This window comes from Eschrichtius robustus, chromosome 12 (assembly GCF_028021215.1).
Source record: "Eschrichtius robustus isolate mEscRob2 chromosome 12, mEscRob2.pri, whole genome shotgun sequence".
NCBI classification, from domain to species: Eukaryota; Metazoa; Chordata; class Mammalia; order Artiodactyla; family Eschrichtiidae; genus Eschrichtius; species Eschrichtius robustus.
In genome coordinates, this window is record NC_090835.1 from 56,690,866 (window position 1) to 56,712,214 (window position 21,349).

Genomic DNA, 21,349 nt, shown 5'->3' on the forward strand with positions numbered 1-21,349 from the left:
ATAATAAGGCCACAGACACCCCAAAATACACCACCAGACGTGGACGTGCCCACCAGAAACACAAGGTCCAGCCTCATCCACCAGAACACAGGCACTAGTTCCCTCCACCAGGAAGCCTACACAACCCACTGAACCAACCTTAGCCACTGGGGACAGATACCAAAAACAACGGGAACTACAAACCTGCAGCCTGTGAAAAGGAGACCCCAAACACAGTAAGATAAGCAAAATGAGACGACAGAAAAACACACAGCAGATGAAGGAGCAGGGTCAAAACACACCAGACTTAACAAATGAAGAGGAAATAGGCAGTCTACCTGAAAAAGAATTCAGAATAATGATAGTAAGGATGATCCCAAATCTTGGAAATAGAATAGACAAAATGCAAGAAACATTTAACAAGGACGTAGAAGAACTAAAGAGGAACCAAGCAATGATGAAAAACACAATAAATGAAATTAAAAATATTCTAGATGGGATCAATAGCAGAATAACTGAGGCAGAAGAAAGGATAAGTGACCTGGAAGATAAAATGGTGGAAATAACTACTACAGAGCAGGATAAAGAAAAAAGAATGAAAAGAACTGAGGACAGTCTCAGAGACCTCTGGGACAACATTAAACGCACCAACATTCGAATTATAGGGGTCCCAGAAGAAGAAGAGAAAAAGAAAGGGACTGAGAAAATATTTGAAGAGATTATAGTTGAAAACTTCCCTAATATGGGAAAGGAAATAGTTAATCAAGTCCTGGAAGCACAGAGAGTCCCATACAGGATAAACCCAAGGAGAAACACGCCAAGACACATATTAATCAAACTGTCAAAAATTAAATATAAGGAAAACATATTAAAGGCAGCAAGGGAAAAACAACAAATAACACACAAGGGAATCCCCATAAGGTTAACATCTGATCTTTCAGCAGAAACTCTGCAAGCCAGAAGGGAGTGGCAGGATATACTTAAAGTGATGAAGGAGAAAAACCTACAACCAAGATTACTCTACCCAGCAAGGATCTCATTCAGATTCGATGGAGAAATTAAAAGCTTTACAGACAAGCAAAAGCTGAGAGAGTTCAGCACCACCAAACCAGCTTTACAACAAATGCTAAAGGAACTTCTCTAGGCAAGAAACACAAGAGAAGGAAAACACCTACAATAACAAACCCAAAACATTTAAGAAAATGGGAATAGGAACATACATATCGATAATTACCTTGAATGTAAATGGATTAAATGCTCCCACCAAAAGACACAGGCTGGCTGAATGGATACAAAAACAAGACCCATATATATGCTGTCTACAAGAGACCCACTTCAGACCTAGAGACACATACAGACTGAAAGTGAGGGGATGGAAAAAGATATTCCATGCAAATGGAAATCAAAAGAAAGCTGGAGTAGCAATTCTCATATCAGACAAAATAGACTTTAAAATAAAGACTATTACAAGAGACAATGAAGGACACTATATAATGATCAAGGGATCGATCCAAGAGGAAGCTATAACAATTGTAAATATTTATGCACCCAACATAGGAGCACCTCAATACATAAGGCAAATACTAACAGCCATAAAAGGGGAAATTGACAGCAACACAATCATAGTAGGGGACTTTAACACCCCACTTTCACCAATGGACAGATCATCCAAAATGAAAATAAATAAGGAAACACAAGCTTTAAATGATACATTAAACAAGATGGACTTAATTGATATTTATAGGACATTCCACCCAAAAACAACGGAATACACATTTTTCTCAAGTGCTCATGGAACATTCTCCAGGATAGATCATATCTTGGGTCACAAATCAAGCCTTGGTAAATTTAAGAAAATTGAAATCGTATCAAGTACCTTTTCTGACCACAACGCTATGAGACTAGATATCAATTACAGGAAAAGATCTGTAAAAAATACAAACACATGGAGGCTACACAATACATTACTTAATAACGAAGTGATTACTGAAGAAATCAAAGGGGAAATCAAAAAATACCTAGAAACAAGTGACAATGGAGATACGACGACCCAAAACCTATGGGACACAGCAAAAGCAGTGCTAAGAGGGAAGTTTATAGCAATACAAGCCTACCTCAAGAAACAGGAAACATCTCGAATAAACAACCTAACCTTGCACCTGAAGCAATTAGAGAAAGAAGAACAAAAAAACCCCAAAGCCAGCAGAAGGAAAGAAATTATAAAGATCAGGTCAGAAATAAATGAAAAAGAAATGAAGGAAACAATAGCAAAAATCAATGAAACTAAAAGCTGGTTCTTTGAGAAGATAAACAAAATTGATAAACCATTAGCCAGACTCATCAAGAGAAACAGGGAGAAGACTCAGATCAATAGAATTAGAAATGAAAAAGGAGAAGTAACCACTGACACTGCAGAAATACAAAAGATCATGAGAGATTACTACAAGCAACTCTATGCCAATAAAATGGACAACCTGGAAGAAATGCACAGATTCTTAGAAATGCACAAACTGCCGAGACTGAACCAGGAAGAAATAGAAAATATGAACAGACCAATCACAAGCACTGAAATTGAAACTGTGATTAAAAACCTTCCAACAAACAAAAGCCCAGGACCAGATGGCTTCACAGGTGAATTCTATCAAACATTTAGAGACGAGCTAACACCTATCCTTCTCAAACTCTTCCAAAATATTGCAGAGGGAGGAACACTCCCAAACTCATTCTATGAGGCCACCATCACCCTGATACCAAAACCAGACAAAGATGTCACAAAGAAAGAAAACTACAGGCCAATATCACTGATGAACATAGATGCAAAAATCCTCAACAAAATACTAGCAAACAGAATCCAACAGCACATTAAAAGGATCATACACCATGATCAAGTGGGGTTTATCCCAGGAATGCAAGGATTCTTCAATATACGCAAATCAATCAATGTGATACACCATATTAACAAATTGAAGGAGAAAAACCATATGATCATCTCAATAGATGCAGAGAAAGCTTTCGACAAAATTCAACACCCATTCATGATAAAAGCCCTGCAGAAAGTAGGCATAGAGGGAACTTTCCTCAACATAATAAAGGCCATATATGACAAACCCACAGCCAACATTGTCCTCAATGGTGAAAAACTGAAACCATTTCCACTAAGATCAGGAACAAGACAAGGTTGCCCACTCTCACCACTATTATTCAACATAGTTTTGGAAGTGTTAGCCACAGCAATCAGAGAAGACAAAGAAATAAAAGGAATCCAAATCGGAAAAGAAGAAGTAAAGCTGTCACTATTTGCAGATGACATGATACTATACATAGAGAATCCTAAAGATGCTACCAGAAAACTCCTAGAGCTAATCAATGAATTTGGTAAACTAGCAGGATACAAAATAAATGCACAGAAATCTCTTGCATTTCTATACACTAATGACGAAAAATCTGAAAGTGAAATTAAGAAAACACTCCCATTTACCATTGCAACAAAAAGAATAAAATATCTAGGAATAAACCTGCCTAAGGAGACAAAAGACCTGTATGCAGAAAATTATAAGACACTGATGAAAGAAATTAAAGATGATACAAATAGATGGAGAGATATACCATGTTCCTGGATTGGAAGAATCAACATTGTGAAAATGACTCTACTACCCAAAGCAATCTACAGATTCAATGCAATCCCTATCAAACTACCACTGGCATTTTTCACAGAACTAGAACAAAAAATTTCACAATCTGTATGGAAACACAAAAGACCCCGAATAGCCAAAGCAATCTTGAGAACGAAAAATGGAGCTGGGGGAATCAGGCTCCCTGACTTCAGACTATATTACAAAGCTTCAGTAATCAAGACAGTTTGGTACTGGCACAAAAACAGAAATATAGATCCATGGAACAGGATAGAAAGCCAAGAGATAAACCCACACACATATGGTCACCTTATCTTTGATAAAGGAGGCAAGCATATACAGTGGAGAAAAGACAGCCTCTTCAATAAGTGGTGCTGGGAAAATTGGACAGGTACATGTAAAAGTATGAAATTAGAACACTCCCTGACACCATGCACAAAAATAAACTCAAAATGGATTAAAGACCTAAGTGTAAGGGCAAACACTATCAAACTCTTAGAGGAAAACATAGGCAGAACACTCTATGACATACATCACAGCAAGATTCTTTTTGACCCAGCTCCCAGAGAAACGGAAATAAGAACACAAATAAACAAATGGGACCTAATGAAACTTAAAAGCTTTTGCACAGCAAAGGAAACCATAAACAAGACCAAAAGACAACCATCAGAATGGGAGAAAATATTTGCAAATGAAGCAACTGACAAAGGATTAATCTCCAAGATTTACAAGCAGCTCATGCAGCTCAATAACAAAAAAACCAACAACCCAATCCAAAAATGGGCAGAAGACCTAAATAGACATTTCTCCAAAGAAGATATACAGATGGCCTACAGACACATGAAAGAATGCTCAACATCATTAATCATTAGAGAAATGCAAATCAAAACTACAATGAGATATCATCTCACACCGGTCAGAATGGCCATCATCAAAAAATCTAGAAACAATAAATGCTGGAGAGGGTGTGGAGGAAAGGGAACACTCTTGCACTGTTGGTGGGAATGTAAATTGATACAGCCACTATGGAGAACAGTATGGAGGTTCCTGAAAAAACTACAAATAGAACTACCATACGACCCAGCAATCCCACTACTGGGCATATACCCTGAGAAAACCATAGGTCAAAAAGAGTCATGTACCAAAATGTTCATTGCAGCTCTATTTACAATAGCCAGGACATGGAAGCAACCTAAATGTCCATCGACAGATGAATGGATAAAGAAGATGTGGCACATATATACAATGGAATATTACTCAGCCATAAAAAGAAATGAAATGGAGGTATTTGTAATGAGGTGGATGGAGTTAGAGTCTGTCATACAGAGTGAAGTAAGTCAGAAAGAGAAAAACAAATACAGTATGCTAACACATATATACGGAATCTAAGGGAAAAAAAAAAGTCATGAAGAACCTAGTGGCAAGACGGGACTAAAGACACAGACCTACTAGAGAATGGACTTGAGGATATGGGGAGGGGGTGGGGTGAGATGTGACAGGGTAAGAGAGTATCATGGACATATATACACTACCAAATGTAAAATAGATAACTAGTGGGAAGCAGCCGCATAGCACAGGGAGATCAGCTCGGTGCTTTGTGACCACCTAGAGGGGTGGGATGGGGAGGGTGGGAGGGAGGGAGATGCAAGAGGGAAGAGAAATGGGAACATATTGTATATGTATAACTGATTCACTTTGTTATAAAGCAGAAGCTAACACACCATTGTAAGGCAATTATACTTCAATAAAGATGTTAAAAAAAAAAAAAAAAGACCTCTGCATATTTTTACTTTAAGATTCAAGGAACTACAAGAGAATATCAGTGAACATGATATTTAAGAATTATTTTTCAAAGTAATTTAACTTCAAAAATCTAAATTTAGGGCTTCCCTGGTGGTGCAGTGGTTGAGAGTCCGCCTGCCAATGCAGGGGACACGGGTTTGAGCCCTGGTCTGGGAGGATCCCACATGCCGCGGAGCAATTGGGCCCGTGAGCCACAATTACTGAGCCTGCGCGTCTGGAGCCTGTGCTCCGCAACAAGAGAGGCCGTGATAGTGAGAGGCCCAGGCACCGCGATAAAGAGTGGCCCCCGCTCGCCGCAACTAGAGAAAGCCCTCGCACAGAAACGAAGACCCAACACAGCCAAAAATAAATAAATAAATAAATTAACTTTAAAAAAAAAAATCTAAATTTACCTTTGTAGCCTTCATTTGATTTATTGCAACTCTCCTAGAAGTTAAATTACATTAGTCCAAAATATCCCAAGGCTGGCAAAAGTACCTTTTCATTAGAAGAGATAAACACAAACCCATCTATAATATATTCTATTTTCTGTTCATAAAAAGGAATTTATTAAATCACATGAAAAATCATGTATTTTAATCAGATAAAATGCTGACAAACACACAAAACTTGAAAAGACCCTTCATAAATATGTTGTATCGTTTTTCTTAGAAGAATCTTTAACAAATTAAAATTTTAGACTCAGCCAACTATATGACAAATTTGTTGTGGAGAAGTAAAGAATATATTACATGTAATGAGTTAAATAACATACTCTTATCTACTACACATACTACACACACACATATACACAGGAGCACAAACGCTGAGGTAACTACTTACTAAGCAGTTAGACATTCTTTCAATGCAGAATTTTCTTTGCGGCATTTTACTACCATAAGGATTCCAGAGTCCTTGCAACATTTAGTGAAATCTGAAATTAAAAATTTGGAAGAAAAAAAATGACTTGTAATTACATCACTATAATTGTTAACAGCTCTAAAATATTCACTCATTTAACATCTATTACCTAGACTGTGCTTGGCACACAGGACATGCTCCACAAAAGACGTGTACATGAATAAAAGGCAGAATAGAAGTCCTTTACTCTGTAGATTTGAAAGGGGGGTGAGGAGACCTATGAGGTGAAGAGTGAGGTGGCTTCACAGAGGCACGCAGAATGTAGAGATTAAGTAGGATTTCTAATTCAGACATACTTCACTGTACTGCATTTTACTACTGTGCAGACACTGCGTTTTTTTACAAATTGAAGGTTTGTGGCAACACTCCTTCGAGCAAGTCTATTGGCACCATTTTTCCAACAGCATTTGCTCACTTCACGTCTCTGTGTCATATTTTGATAATTCTTGAAATATTTCAAACTTTTTCAGTATTAATATAATTGTTATGGTGACCTGTGATCAGTGATCTTTGATGTTACTATTGTAACTGCCAACACAGAGAAGATAGTGAGAGAACTGGAATTGGAAGTGGAGCCTGAAGATGGGACTGAATTGCTGCATCTCCTGATAAAACTTGAACAGAGGGGAAGTCGCTTCTTATGGACGAGCAAAGACAGTGGTCTTGAGCTGGAATCTACTCCTGGTGAAGATGCTATAAAACTTGTTGAAATGACAACACAGGACTTAGAATATTATATAAACTTAGTTGATAAGGCAGCGGCAGGGTTTGAGTGGACTAACTCCAGTTTTGAAAGCAGTTCTACTGTGGGCAAAATGCTATCACACAGCACTGCAGGCTACAGAGAAATCATTCATGAAAGGAAGAGTCCTTCGATGCGACAAACTTCATTGTTGTCTTGTTTTAAGAAATTCACCCCAACCTTCAGCAACCCCACCCTGATCAGTCAGCAGCCACCAACATCAAAGCCAGATCCTCCATCAGCAAAAAGATTACGACTCGCTGAAAGCTCAAATGATGGTTATCATTTTTTAGCAATAAAGTATTGTTTAGTTAAGGCATGTACATTCTTTTTTCGGACATAAGGCTATTGCACACTTTAATATAGTGTGAGCATAACTTTTCAATGCACCAGGAGACCAAAGAATTTGTGTGACTCACTCTATTGTGATATTTACTGTATTGTAGTGGTCTGGAACCAAACCTGCAGCATCTCCAAGGTCTCCCTATAGAGAAAAAGAGTATATTCTATGGATGAACAACAAGGTTCTACTGTATAACACAGAGAACTATATTCAAAATCCTGTGATAAACCATAATGGAAAAGAATATTAAAAAAAGAATGTATATATATGTATAACTGAATCACTTTGCTGTACAGCAGAAATTAACACATTGTAAATCAACTATACTTCAATTAAAAAAAAAAGAGTATATTCTAGAAGAAATGAATAGGAAGAGTAAAAGGGGAGTTGTGTCCAGACACAGGCCTCTGGGGGCCAGTTTCTGTGTGCCTTCTGATGGCATCAAGTTACCCTCTTTCTTTCAGACAACCTGCCATGGTCCTTCACTTCTGATAATAGGGCTCCCATTCCATTCCTGAGTCAACTCTGAAATGCTCCAGAAAATCCAAACGGCTTTCTATCACATTTCCATTCTGGTAGTTTCCCTTTTAAATTGTACTGGCCCCCTGGCATCCTGCCTTCTCAGGACCACCAACCCAGAAAACCCAGGTGCCAGAGGCCAGCCACAGCGGGGCCCCCTGCTTCTCTACTGGGTCTGCTTTGGGTCAGACCAGATCCCTCCTCAGCCCTTCCTTAGGACAGTGCGCGGGGTTCCCCTGCTTTGGCAGCGACTCTCCTGAACTCTTCTGGTCCTTCTCCTACCCACTGGGGGCTCTAGTCCCAGCCCCGGCCGCCTCCAGTCTGTAACCAACCATGTCCATGTCAGACCTTAAAATATGACATCATCCTCACAGAGAAGCTGGAGAATAGCTTTTATAACTCTTTTAGTACAAAATTATCAGGATTCTCCTCTTTTCTTGAGCTTGGTATTACCCTTTCAGCTACTAAGAAATAAAATTTATAATCATCTTAAAGCAGGCAGGTAGTTTCAGGAGCCTCCATGAAGATACAAAATGTGTAACAAAAGTGGTTTTAAACCACAAGCAAACTGAAAATGATTGAGATTTGTAAATGCACAAGAAACTCCTTCGAGGGGCTGTGCCAGACCAAGAGGCCTATGGCACAGACGTCCAAGTCCACTGCACAGTCTGCAGGATGAGGGGCGATGGGAGCGAGGACAGCTGCTGTGGGAGAGGACCTCACTTCAAACGGTGTGCGTGTCTGGTCACACACAGCGGGGCAGGGATGCTCCAGCTCCGAGCATGGGCTCCTTCAGCTTGCTGTTGACCAGTCTCAGAACTGCCACTGTTCACTGAGTCCTAAACCGAATCAGGCATCTTTTTCACTCAACTACAAATGTTCTTGTCGTCTCTTCACTGATGAGCTGGGCACGTGGGCCAAATCAGAGCAAGGGGACTTCCTGTGTCCTTTGATGAGGATCCCCTATGACTCAAAAAGGCAGAGCAGACTTACAATCAGCTTGTTCTCATCAGAGGTCCTGATGGGGGGCCACAAGGTTATTGAAAAGTCCACTAACTTCCACTCTGGAAAGCCATTAGCATCCCTACATGTTAACTGCTCTCTGCACAGCCTGATGTTAAGACCTGCCTTTCTAGAGGCAAGGGTTATGATCCTAAATAAGAATTAAGACAGGAGCAACCCTCAAAAGGAATGTGAACATAGTTAATCCAGAAGTGACTAAATGTTAGACGGTGGTGACAAACCGTGGGCTGACTCTTCGCAGCCTCACCATCACTCAGAGACCTGGATCAATCAGCGCACTCAAATATCATCTTCAGAAAGGTCATGAGCATCATGAACTTTACCTCATGACCATATGCTAGTTGACCAAACCCCAGTCCCTTGCAGGAAAACATGAATACAAGGGCTATTACCAAAAGTACACTTTCTGAATTTAACACACCCAATACTTTTACACTTGACAAATTCACAACAGAAGGCTTAGGCATTGAATTATGTTAAGATTTGTTTTCCCTAATATGACTAAAAACGTCCTCAAGTAGGGAATTGACTCCAGATAGCATTTATGTGTTCTGATTACAATAAAGGCACAGTCTCTGTATTTTCACACTTGTCCAGATCTCTTCAGGAGTAACTGTGACTGGCCTGAAGCCTCAAGCTGTTTGTAAGGTTTCTGTCACTTGTTTAGCAACAAGATTTTAATGAGGATCCTTCTTTCAAACCACATTAGCAAACATTCATATAACAGTGATGTTGCCAGATTCCTAGGATGGTGTTCTAAAACAAGCCCAATTTAAATCGCTTCTGTCTCTCAATATTAAGTGTTAAAGAGCTTGTATACCTGTATATAAATAAATTATTCACCATTAAAGACTATGAAAATGAACTTTCATTCACTTACGTATATCTTAAGGTAATGCAAATAAATATCAATAAACAGTGAGAGAGATGATTAAAAGTTATTCCAAACTTTAAAGAAATGTGCTTAAAGATAGCATTCAAGACTTCTTTCTTCAAAATATCAGGAACATGAAATTCTATCCTTCTTCTGTAAACACTCATTTCTCTGAAAGAAACCACTTAATAAATAAACTATTGGGTAAAAATATTCTGTGGGCATGATAAAATTTGGATCAAGTGAAGCTAGGGAAAACGGAAAGAGATAAAGTCTATTAGTCTAGGATAATGGGCAAAATAATCATACTGTAATTAAGTACAAGAAGTCTATATAATTTCCAGTTTATATAAGAAAGAACTTGGGGAACCTCCATATAAAAGCAGTAAGAGAAAGAAATGGTTTGGAATTCATTGCTTTTCACACATTTAATTTATGGAACTTTTGAATGTATTTTAATATTTAAATAACCGCCAATAATAAGGTTTCCTGATTAAGCCAAGGATGAAGGGCAAGGCTGTGTGTGGGAGCAGAAACACTTACCTTCCACACTTTTCATTTAGTCAGTTTCAAGCAACGTATTATTTTGCAAATGCAGTCATACAGGTAGAACTAAAGCATTCAATGAGAAATGACAATTTAAAAACATACAAGATTAGAAGAAGTAATTCCAATGTTTCATATCTCTGACCAGAACCACTCCTTTTATGATTCCACTAACATATTTTCTAAAAAATCCCGAGCTTATGAATTTTTACACAACCATCTTTAGACATAGCACTTACTTCTAACTTTCTAGTACTTTTATTTCCTCAATCAGTAAAGTACTTATAGAGTACCTATTTTGTTTCCAGCATTACAAAAAGCAGAGCTCTATTTGGGTACCAACGTAATTTAGAATGTTAACATATAAGCTCTGTGTAATATTTCCATGACTACACCACCATCTTGATGGTTTCACTTTTAAATCTGGAACATCAATTTAATCTAAAGGAAAGACATTTAGGAGGTCTTGCTTATTAAAGAAATGTAGTAGGCAGATTTTTAAATCACCCTAAATTCAAAACATATCATCAACTCTACAACTGGAAATCTTAAGCATAAAACGGCTTCCTTATAATGAGCTAGATAATAAAAACAGAGATGTACTTGATACAATGTATAAATGATCTGTTGACCAGTTACTGAATCAGAAGAGGTTTTTAAATGATACAATTTGGGGAGAGTCTAGGTAGGTGTCAACTTTTCTTAAGATTTCACTTCAGACAAAGGTGTCTGTGAGTTTTAGATTTATAATAGAAATTGAAATCTAAAGCTAATTTTCCCAGGAGAAGCTATCTTCTAAGTGAAGGCCTGTGTGCAGAGCCTCCTCAAGCTGTGGGGGCAGAGGGCCCTGGGTGCTGAGCTCACCAGCGTCTCGTGCAGGGGTGAAGACCTGAACCAAGGCATGTGTCCTCTCCCTCCTAATGGCTGCTCAGCGAGGGCAGCCATGGCCACAGGCCACAAAGCACATTATCTATATAATCAACAGTATTTCATGAAGTTCATGGGAAATAGTTTGTAAACAGCTCTGACTTTATGAATACATTTGTTTATAAAATTTAGTAATGAAACTATATATTCTCTTCATAACCTTTGAGTCCATGATACCAGTAGTATGGCTTCTGGAAAGAATTCAATCCAATCCAACCTACAAAAAAGCCAAATATTATAAATAATTCTAGACTGGGTGGGAAGCTACTTAGGACAAGTTCAATTTAGTTGCAAAAAGTGTATTAGTGAGTATCTGCCAGCAAACATTGTAACAACAACAAAATTCCATAGACAATTTTTCAAGAGATCCATAAAACTAACCCTTCAATGGAAAACATAACACGCAGAAGCCACCTCATCTTTTATGAGACACATTCACTGAAACACTGGTTTCTTCACTGTACTCACACCTTCAAAATGTTTCCGTTTCCAAAGGTAAATCGAAAATACTGCAGATGGGAAATCACCAAATCATGCCATCACCTTAATGTTTAAGAAGAGATCCAACTGCAAGTATTTCATTTATTTTTTTTTCTTCGTTTTTTATTTTATATTGGAATATAGTTGATTTACAATGTTGTGTTAGTTTCAGGTGTAGAGCAAAGTAAATCAGTTATACATATACATGTATTCATTCTTTTTCAGATTCTTTTCCCATACAGGTTATTACAGAGTACTGAGTAGAGTTCCCTGTGCTACACAGTAGCTATACAGGTCCTTGTTGGTTACCTAAATATAGTAGTGTATATATGTTAATCCCAAATCATTTATTTTTTTCTTAAATTATCAGAGTAGAATGAAAAAGAAAAAAGTCATTTATATTCCGGCCTCATAATAGTAACAACAATAATAGCTAACATTGTACTTATTACATCCCAGGCACTGTCCAATGAGTTAATTCAGGCTTTCACAGTTATTAACCGATTCAATAAATTAAAATTTTAAATTTTTTCAAATATTCTTTCAGTACTTATCCCATAGGCTCATAAAATATCAGTCATTCATTCATTCAACAAACATTTTCCAAGTACTTACTACACACCCAGCACTATGCTAGGTTGTGTGGTTTCCATGCTGAACAAGACAGAGGGAACCAACAGTCCCTGAGGAGGACAGACAATTAAAAAGTGCTATTGGACGAGTGTGGTACCCACTCAGACAGGGGAAGGCAGGGAGGGTGCTGTGGAAGCACAGAATTGGGACTCCAAACCCATCCAAGAGGGGCTTACCATCCTTGTAAGCTATGATCTACACTGAGCCAATTGGGGGACGGGAGGTGGAGGAGGACAGGCATGTACCACTGTGACCAGCAGGCAGTGCTCAGTGTTTAGGCTCTGTCCTAAGGGGAATGGAAATCCTTAGAAGGGTTTTACACAGTGGAATGGCACCATCAGATTTTCTTCTGCAGACAACCAGAAGAGCTGGCAGGGAGGCAGGAGTGGGAATAACAGGGAAACTGGTTAAGATGTGAGTACAATAATCCGAGCAAGAGATGGCAAGGGGGTAAAAGGCAGAGGAGTAGAAGCATCAGTTCAGGGGGTAACAGACAAGGAGTCAGGGATAATGCCTACACCAGGGGTCCGCAACCCCCGGGCCGTGCCTGGGCCTCACAGCAGGAGGTAAGCAGCGGGCGAGCAGCGGGCGGGCGAGCGAAGCTTCATCTGCTGCTCCCCATCGCTCGCATTACCGCCTGAACCATCACATCCCCGCCAGCCCGTGGAAAAATTGTCTTCCACGAAACCGGTCCCTGGTGCCAAAAAGGTTGGGGACCACTGGCCTACACTTCTCACTGGGAGCAGACGGCGCAGTCTGATGACTCAAAAACACCAGAAAAGAAACACATATGACACTGTTCTGTTTTGGCTGCAGCCCGTGGAGGGAGACGGGGAACAGATGAGGCCGAGTTTCAGACACATCCAGCTGGGGGACCTTTGAAATATCCAAGTAGACTCTCCAGAAAGCACTCAGCTCTACGGGGCTGAGGCAAGTTGGAAGACACTGTTTTGACAGTAGTAACTTATTAAAAATAATGAAAAGTAAAGAGGCCCTGGGTAACCACTGGGCTGCCAATATTTAAGGGTCCAGCAGAGAAAGAGAGGAGACTGGAAGACAAAAGGACCTTGGGGCATCACAGAAGGCAAGGGAACCAAGACACTGACCCTCTGTATAGAGATCAGGGTCCACTGGACCCAATTTTAATTTCTGAGTTTCTTTCATGAGTAGCTCTAACCAATATTTTAAAGATATTTCATGATTTTCATTTTTTCTTAGAGGCCTTCCAAAAAACCACAGAAAACAGACATATTTTACAATACAATAAAACTCATTTCTATCTTGCAATTATATAGGTTCATTGCATCTTTGTATAAGGCTAAGACACAATATAGACTCTTAATGATCTTAACGAAACATTTTACTATATTATCCTAGAACTTATTTCATCATGACTCAGCAATTATTCCCTAGGCTAAAATAATATGTAAACAAAATGATGGAATCACCTAGAAAAATGATGCCACAGTGAAATAAACCATTATTTTATCAGTTTTCTTATTGTACTGCTTGATGTATTACACCATCATTCATGAATACATAAAAGTAGTCTTTTGGTTTTTGCTTTCCTTGAACACAGTTGAGATTTGAGATTTTTTTTCACTTTCTGATTATGTTAGATAGAATAGCCCCCAAAAATGCCCAAATCCTAATCCCTGGAACCTGTGAATATGTTAGGTTACATGGCAAAGGGGAATTAAGGTTACTAAGCAGCTGACCTTCAAATAAGGAGATTATCCTGGATTATCCGGGTGGGGCCCAAGTAATCACAAGGGTCCTGGAAAGTTGAAGAGGGAGGCACAGATGAAGAGAAAGAGACGTGATGATGGAGGTAGGGTCAGAGGGAGGTTATCCTGTTGGCTGTTAACGATGGAAAAAGAGGAATGCCAGTCAAAAAACTGGGTGCCTTGTAACAGACTGAATGTTGGTGTCCCCACAAAATCCATGTGCTGAAACCCCACTGCGCCCCCACTACCCTGTCACATGATGATATTAGGAGGCGGGGCCTTTGGGAGGTAGTTAGGATGAGATACGGTCAGGAGGGTGGTGTCCTCATAAATGGGGTTAATGTCCTGGTAAGAGTCAAGGGAGAGCTGGCTTGCTCTCTGCTCTCCACCATGTGAGGACACAAAGGTCTGCAGCCCGGAAGAGGAACCCAACTGTGCTGGCACCCTAATCTAGGACTTCCAGCCTCTAAAGCTGTGAGAAATGAAGTTTTGTTGTTCATGAGTCATCCATTTATGTCATTTTTGTTAGAGCAGCTCGAGCTAAAACAGGCCTCTAGAAACTGAAAAAGGCAAAGAAATGGAGGTTCCCATAGAGCCTCCAGAAGGGAATGCAGCTCTGCCAACATCTTTTCTTTTCTTTAATATTTTATTTATTTATTTATTTAATTTTATTTTACTTTTTATTTTTTTGGCTGCATCGGGTCTTAGCTGTGGTGTGTGGGCTCTTCATCATGGCGCTCGGGCTTCTCTCTAGTTGTGGCGTGTGGGTTTTCTCTTCTCTAGTTGTGGTACGCAGGCTCCAGGCCGCGTGAGCTCTGCAGTTTGCAGCACATGGGCTCTCTAGTTGAGGCGCATGAGCTCAGTAGTTGTGTGGCGCAGGCTTAGTTGCACCGCGGCATGTGGGATCTTAGTTCCCTGACTAGGGAGCGAACCTGCTTCCCCTGCATTGGAAGGCAGATTCTTCACCACTGGACAACCAGGTAAGTCTCTCTGCCAACATCTTGATGTTAACCCAGGAAGACCTGTGTCACACTTCTGAACTACAGACTGTAATGTAACAAATCTGTGCTGTTTTAGGTTACTAAATGTTTATAATTTGTTACAGCAGTGATAGTAAACTAATACACTGCCTGTAGTAGAAGAAAGAAAACTGACAAAAAGATGATTCCCACGTATTAGATGAATCAGAAGATGAATGCGAAGAACTGAAAGCAGCACTCCAGACTCTGATGACGGTGGTGAAACAGATCTATAAACACAACCACAGACTAGTATCTTCAGATGACAATATCCCAGGTGAACTTTCTCAAAATCAGGACCTGATGAGTAAATAACATACTTTGAAGGACAAAAAGGAAATATGGCATACTCACCCCATCAGTCATTTGACAAGAGGGACGTCTCATGCACGTGGCGTCCTGTAACAAGAACATGTACATCCCACGTGCTAGGGACACACGGCAGTGTACTCCCCCATCTTTTATGCTGAAGTGTATGTGACCCAAATGCCTAAGGATGGCTTATAAACAAAGATGACTAGAAGGAAATAGTATTTATGGGACGTATAAGTCAAAAAACTAAAAATTTTTGAAATTATGGAGCAAAAAACATGACTATCCTCTCGTCAAAAAAAATCAGTAGCCATCAAAGTTTTCAAAAACGTCGTATTTTATGGATGCAAGCATAAGAACCAGGATTGCTGGTGCAGGGGGACTGACTGGAGGTGTGCTGGAATCTGGAGCAATACTGACAAGATAGGTGTGTTCCAGGTCCACAATGAATAGTTAGTTTCATTCAAACACACTGTATATAAAACTTCGAGTTTTATGAATATGAATTTCAAGTATAAAACTTTCATAACAGGGAAACACAGAATAAAAATTGGGACTTGCTATGTTTAATTATTATTAAAATTTCTAAGGTCACTCTCCCTTTGTTCTTCTGCAAATTTTTTTGCATATGATTTTTAAATATAAAAATAAATAAATAAAAGGTATCCACAAATGACTATCTTTTCTGGGACAGTTTGGGTTAAAGAAGGCATGGTCATTATTGTTGAATGCTAAGATGAGGAGTGAAAATCACCTATTGGTTTTTATGTTAACATTTTATGAAATTCTGCTGTCCAGAAATATCTTTGATTCACATAAGGTCAGAGAGAGGATTAGAACAAATAAAAATCATTGCTCCTTATCACTGATGCATTAAACATAGCTTTTATTTCCAACTTTTACTTCCAGGACAGTTATTTCTTTAATCAGGTGTTCATTAAATACAAAATAGGGTCTCTAACTTCAATGTGTTTATAATATAGTGATAGATGCACAAAGCAATTCAATAATACCAAACAGTTGTGTCTTCACTGGGTAAACTTGGGTTTGTAACCCTCTAAACCCTGCACACGTGGCTACCAAGCAAGGTTTGAAATGTGCCTACTCCTAATTTTGGCGTTCTGTTGGTGTAAAAGATACTGGATTGTGGGAGCTTAGGATGGACAAAGTAACATAAACTATCTTGTTCATAGTTTTTATATTGATTGCATGTTAAGTAGATAATATTTATTTACTATATAGATTAAATATTAAAATTACTTTTACCTTTTAAAATTAATGTCACATTTAAAAAATGAGGGCTACTATAAGTTTAAAATTATAAATATAGTTCACGTTATATTTCTATGGTCCAGTAAAACTTCCTGCGATGATGCAAATGTTCTCTGCACTTTCCAATAGTGTAGCCACTAGCCACAGGGGACTACTGAGCACTTGAAATGTGGCTGATGCAACTGAGGAACTGAATTTTTCTTTTTAATTAAGTTAATTAAAGTGACATGTGCACAGTGGCTGCCATTTTGAACAAGACAGTCCTGGACATGTTTAGTTCCCTGTACTTCAGGTGAGTTGCAGACAGGCAGCTGGTGATGAGCCGCTCAGATTCTTTATCTCCATTTACTGGAAGGGAAGTTCAATGGGAATAAAATGTGATTCCGACCAGGAGCCCTTAGTATGTAGCACCTGGAACAGAGATGATCTCTGTTTATGGAGAACAAAGGGCAATAATACATTAATGCTGAGCCGGGTCTATATCTCCATTAGAATAAACTATTTCAGGTGGCCTTTTTTTGTTTTTCCATTTTCCTATGTGATTTCATGATTTTTTCTTGCAAGGTATTTAAAGATGTTAATAGTAATAGCAATAAAATCAAAATAATAATGGCCACTGAAATATACTGAGTATTTATTATACACCAGACACGAGTACTTTATGTTTATTAGCTCACGTGAATTTTTACAAATAACAGATAAGCACTATTATTATCTTCATTTACCAGACAAGGAAACCTGAGCTTTGAGTAGGTGACGTCACACATTTCCAAGACACACAGTGTGACAAGGACTGGCCTGGAGCCAGGCCTCTTTAATTCCTGAAAAATACTTGTAACGACTATGGAATCCCACTTACTCCTTTCCACAATCAGAACACAGGAAAATCCTCCACACCCAGCAGAAATCCCCAGGGTCACAAGAGAGCTGTAAGCCCCACCAGTCACCTCACATGAGGTCACAACTGGGACCGGGAAGTGAGTGGGGATGGCTCAGCCCCTCCAGTCACCACCACAGGGAAAAAAATAAAGCTACAGCTTATGGCTCTGATTTCTTGCTCCTGAGCAATCACCTAAAATAAAATAACACCGGATACCTCACCCTCTGGCTCCACACCTCCTTTTCCAGAATGCCTATAAAAGATATTTAAATATTTAAAATAAAACTTTTAAATATTTAAAACAAAACTTTTAAATATATAAAATAAAACATTTAAATATTTCAAATAAAACATATTTAAATATTTAAAATAAGGATTTTACACATTAGAAAGTGGCTTCTCCAAACAGTAGACAATGAAATGCTGAATTCTGTGCTTGGGATTCTAAGTGCTATCAGAATTGGAAAGGTAGACGTTAGCACAGCCTAGTGTGCCCAAGGAAAGCACCAAATCACCCCAACTCCTAAAAAAAACTGCACGTGAGAAAGGCTTTCAGTCTCCCCAGATAGGAAAATCCATGAGTATTATTAACAATGACAGAGGGGGAGGATTTAGAAAGTGACAAAGCAAGAGAAATTAAGTGAATGAGTCTGGTTTACACCACACATTTTTGCTACATGTTCCCTCTTTGCCCGCCCCCCAGCCTCCAAAGTTAAAAGACCTATTCATGAATACACACCCAACAGAGCAACCAACAAGGAAGCCAGCCCCTTTCTGAACATGGAGCCTTCCGGGCTTCCTTGCCATCCCCTAATAAGAAGCAGGATTACACAGCAGCAGTATCAATGCTGTAAGTAACGCAAGTAATGCAAGCAGTAAACCAGCCTGTTGTACTTTCCCATTCTAGGAGGTGGCTTTACAGACTATTCTGGGGATAAGCATGGGTCAATGGGGACCATTCACCACCACTCATGGAGGGTCCAGGAAAGGACCTTGTTCTAGACTTCTGGGGTGGAAATGGCCAGAGGAGGAAGGACTTAGAAACCGTAAACCCTTCCTCAATTCAGAAAGTCCTTTCTAATCATCTCACTGTGTAAACACTGTGGGGACAGAAAACTCCTTATCTCACAAGGTAGCCAGTTTCATTGGGGTGTGTGTGTGCATGGAGGGGGGGATTTATTGCCTGGAAAACTAGAGTTAAGTCTCCTGCTGCTGCCTTCCCATCAAATACTACAGACAATAGCATTCCTATCGCTTCCTTTTCCTGGCTCAGAGCCAAGGTGAACACTGCTCCCTCCTTGTTGGATGTGGTTTCCAGATTATTGACAAAACCTGCTCACCCTCTTCCTAGTCTGCTGGTTTGTCAGATTTACTGATGTATCTAACACCTTTGCTTTGCTCCAAAAAAGGATTTGAAACAGCTTGGCATTTCCCTTAAGACACAGCATTTGAAAAGACAGTAAGTTCTTCATGTCCAAACACAGGAGACAACTAAAATATAAAAATTACTATGGCTATGCCTTTCTTTTTTCGTTTTTTTGAATTTTTCAATTTTATTTTATTTTTTTTATACAGCAGATTCTTATTAGTTATCCATTTTATACATGTAAGTGTATATATGTCAGTCCCAATCTCCCAATTCATCACACCAGGCTATGTCTTTCTTAATGAAAATAAATACATAACAAAAATCATTTGCAGAGAATCATTAAAAGAATGGCATATCACTAGCCATTCCTCATCCTGTGTTCTCTTAGCTGAGGCAAAAAATACCTTCACATTAGTAAAAAATAGCATTTGGCACCATTCAAAGCCACTTATCAGCTTTCTTTTAATCTAAGTCACACCAACAGCCAGAGTAGAAATACTAAACCACAAAGCACTATCTGGCCGCTAAAGAAAGTGCACTATCAGGGATGATCTCCAAGACTCAAAGTGAAAACAGCAAGGACACACACACACACATATGTGTACACATGTGCACCTATACAGACAGATGCTTGTGTAACACAGAACGGTGGGTTGGGGGGAGGATATGAAAGAGACTGGTGGTGGTGGTGGTCTTAGGAGGAAACCTGGGGCCTGGGGGGAGAACTGCAGAAACACGTTCCTACTGTATTTTGGTAGTTTGTCGATGTGTCAACCTTACAAAATGTAATTTAAACAAAAGAAAGAGAAGAAAGTAATACCTTTGGGTAGAGGAGAGGGGAGAAAGGAGCTTTGACTTTGATGCGCAGAGTGAAAGGTCATCTCTTGATTTTTTTCTTAAACAACCCTTTTCCCTTTTCCCGGAATTGCTGCTTAGCGACAACAGGGTGGGGACCCCTCTTTCTCTCAAGAAGAACACCCCGTTCATCACACTCGACGAATACTTCTGCCTGGATGGCTTAATTTCATTAGATGCTAACTGTTCTCAAATACAAATGTGGTCATTCCTTTTTGCAAAATATAGAGCTGCAGAGATCCAACTATTTCCATACCACGAATGACAAGTGAAGCAGTCGTCCAAGGTAAAAATGACACCATCAAAAGTCACACTGCTGGTTTTATTTTAATTTAACACAGTCATACCAACTGCCAAAATGGAAGAAATCTGACACTGATAACACGTGCTCCCTTGCTAATAAATCGGTCCCAATTCTCAGTTTTAAAGAGGAAAAAAAGAATAGAAGACATGTGATGCTAAATTTAATGAGGCATTTAATAAGTGTAGTATCCCTAGTTAACAAGGCAAATCCATCCTTTCCGTTCTGGCTGCAGTTTATTTAAAGACTTTACAATTTTACTACTTAAGGGCGAGTCCTATGGAGGTGTTATCTCACCATTTATATTTTCACAACACTTATGATATTGCTATCACACTCTTAAAATAAATAAAAAGCCCATGCCATGTCGTAGACCGATATAATGCTACATACTCTATTTTTATTTCTGGAAATAAACATTAAAATTTTTCTGTATTGCTCACTTGATTCTTGCAATGTTGAATATTTAAAAAAAAAAAAAGAGTAAAGCTAAGATTTTTTTTTTAAGTCCCAGGTATTACTTGAAAAGCAGAGGTTTTATCACTTGGTTTTTTAAATTAGGTACTAGAAAATATATAATTAGAAAATTCTGACAACAATAGCATTTTATGACAAAATTATTATGCTTTTAATTTTCTATTAAATTGTGATTTATTAGCTTGCTACTTTAAACATTAGACTGGGTACAGAATGAATTTAGTGGTGCATTTAATGAGACAAGCAGGTAGAGGATGAACATGGAAAGATGATTTAACATGGTGGTGCATGAGCTATTTGATAATTCTAACATAGTACAAAAGAAAGCTTCTCTCTAGATTGACCATGGTTCGCTTAACATCACTGAATATCTAATACCTCCAACTCAATTAATTCTCACCTGATTAAGATCAGACTGATATTCAAACTAAATCATCCCTCCAGTCAAGTAGAAATCAATATTTCTGATTTTACTTTTAAATTACAATAGAAATAAAATGTGCACGTCTTCAATATGCCAAGAGTAGCTTTTCTATTCTAGTCTACCATGGCATGGATGACACAGTTGATTAAAGAATTATTCTAATTTGAGCACCAATATGTAGTCAGAATCTGATTAATTTGAACACAGAGATGGAATAAAGTAATTAAATATATCTTATACAGGGCAAATAGAAAATTGACATAAAGTAAACTTGACTTCTTTAAAACAAACTTCACGATTTATCATCTCAAA

General features: G+C 38.8%; 1 protein-coding gene across 4 annotated transcripts in view; it reads right to left on the minus strand.

Annotated features, from left to right (window-relative positions):
- Positions 1 to 21,349, minus strand: part of CMC1 (C-X9-C motif containing 1) — an 80,223-nt gene that overhangs the window by 4,956 nt on the left and 53,918 nt on the right. For all 4 annotated transcript variants that reach the window (XM_068558265.1, XM_068558263.1, XM_068558261.1 and 1 more), the window contains one exon: positions 6,237 to 6,327. In XM_068558265.1, the coding sequence (XP_068414366.1) occupies positions 6,237 to 6,327 (91 nt within the window). The remainder of the gene's footprint in view (positions 1 to 6,236; positions 6,328 to 21,349) is intronic.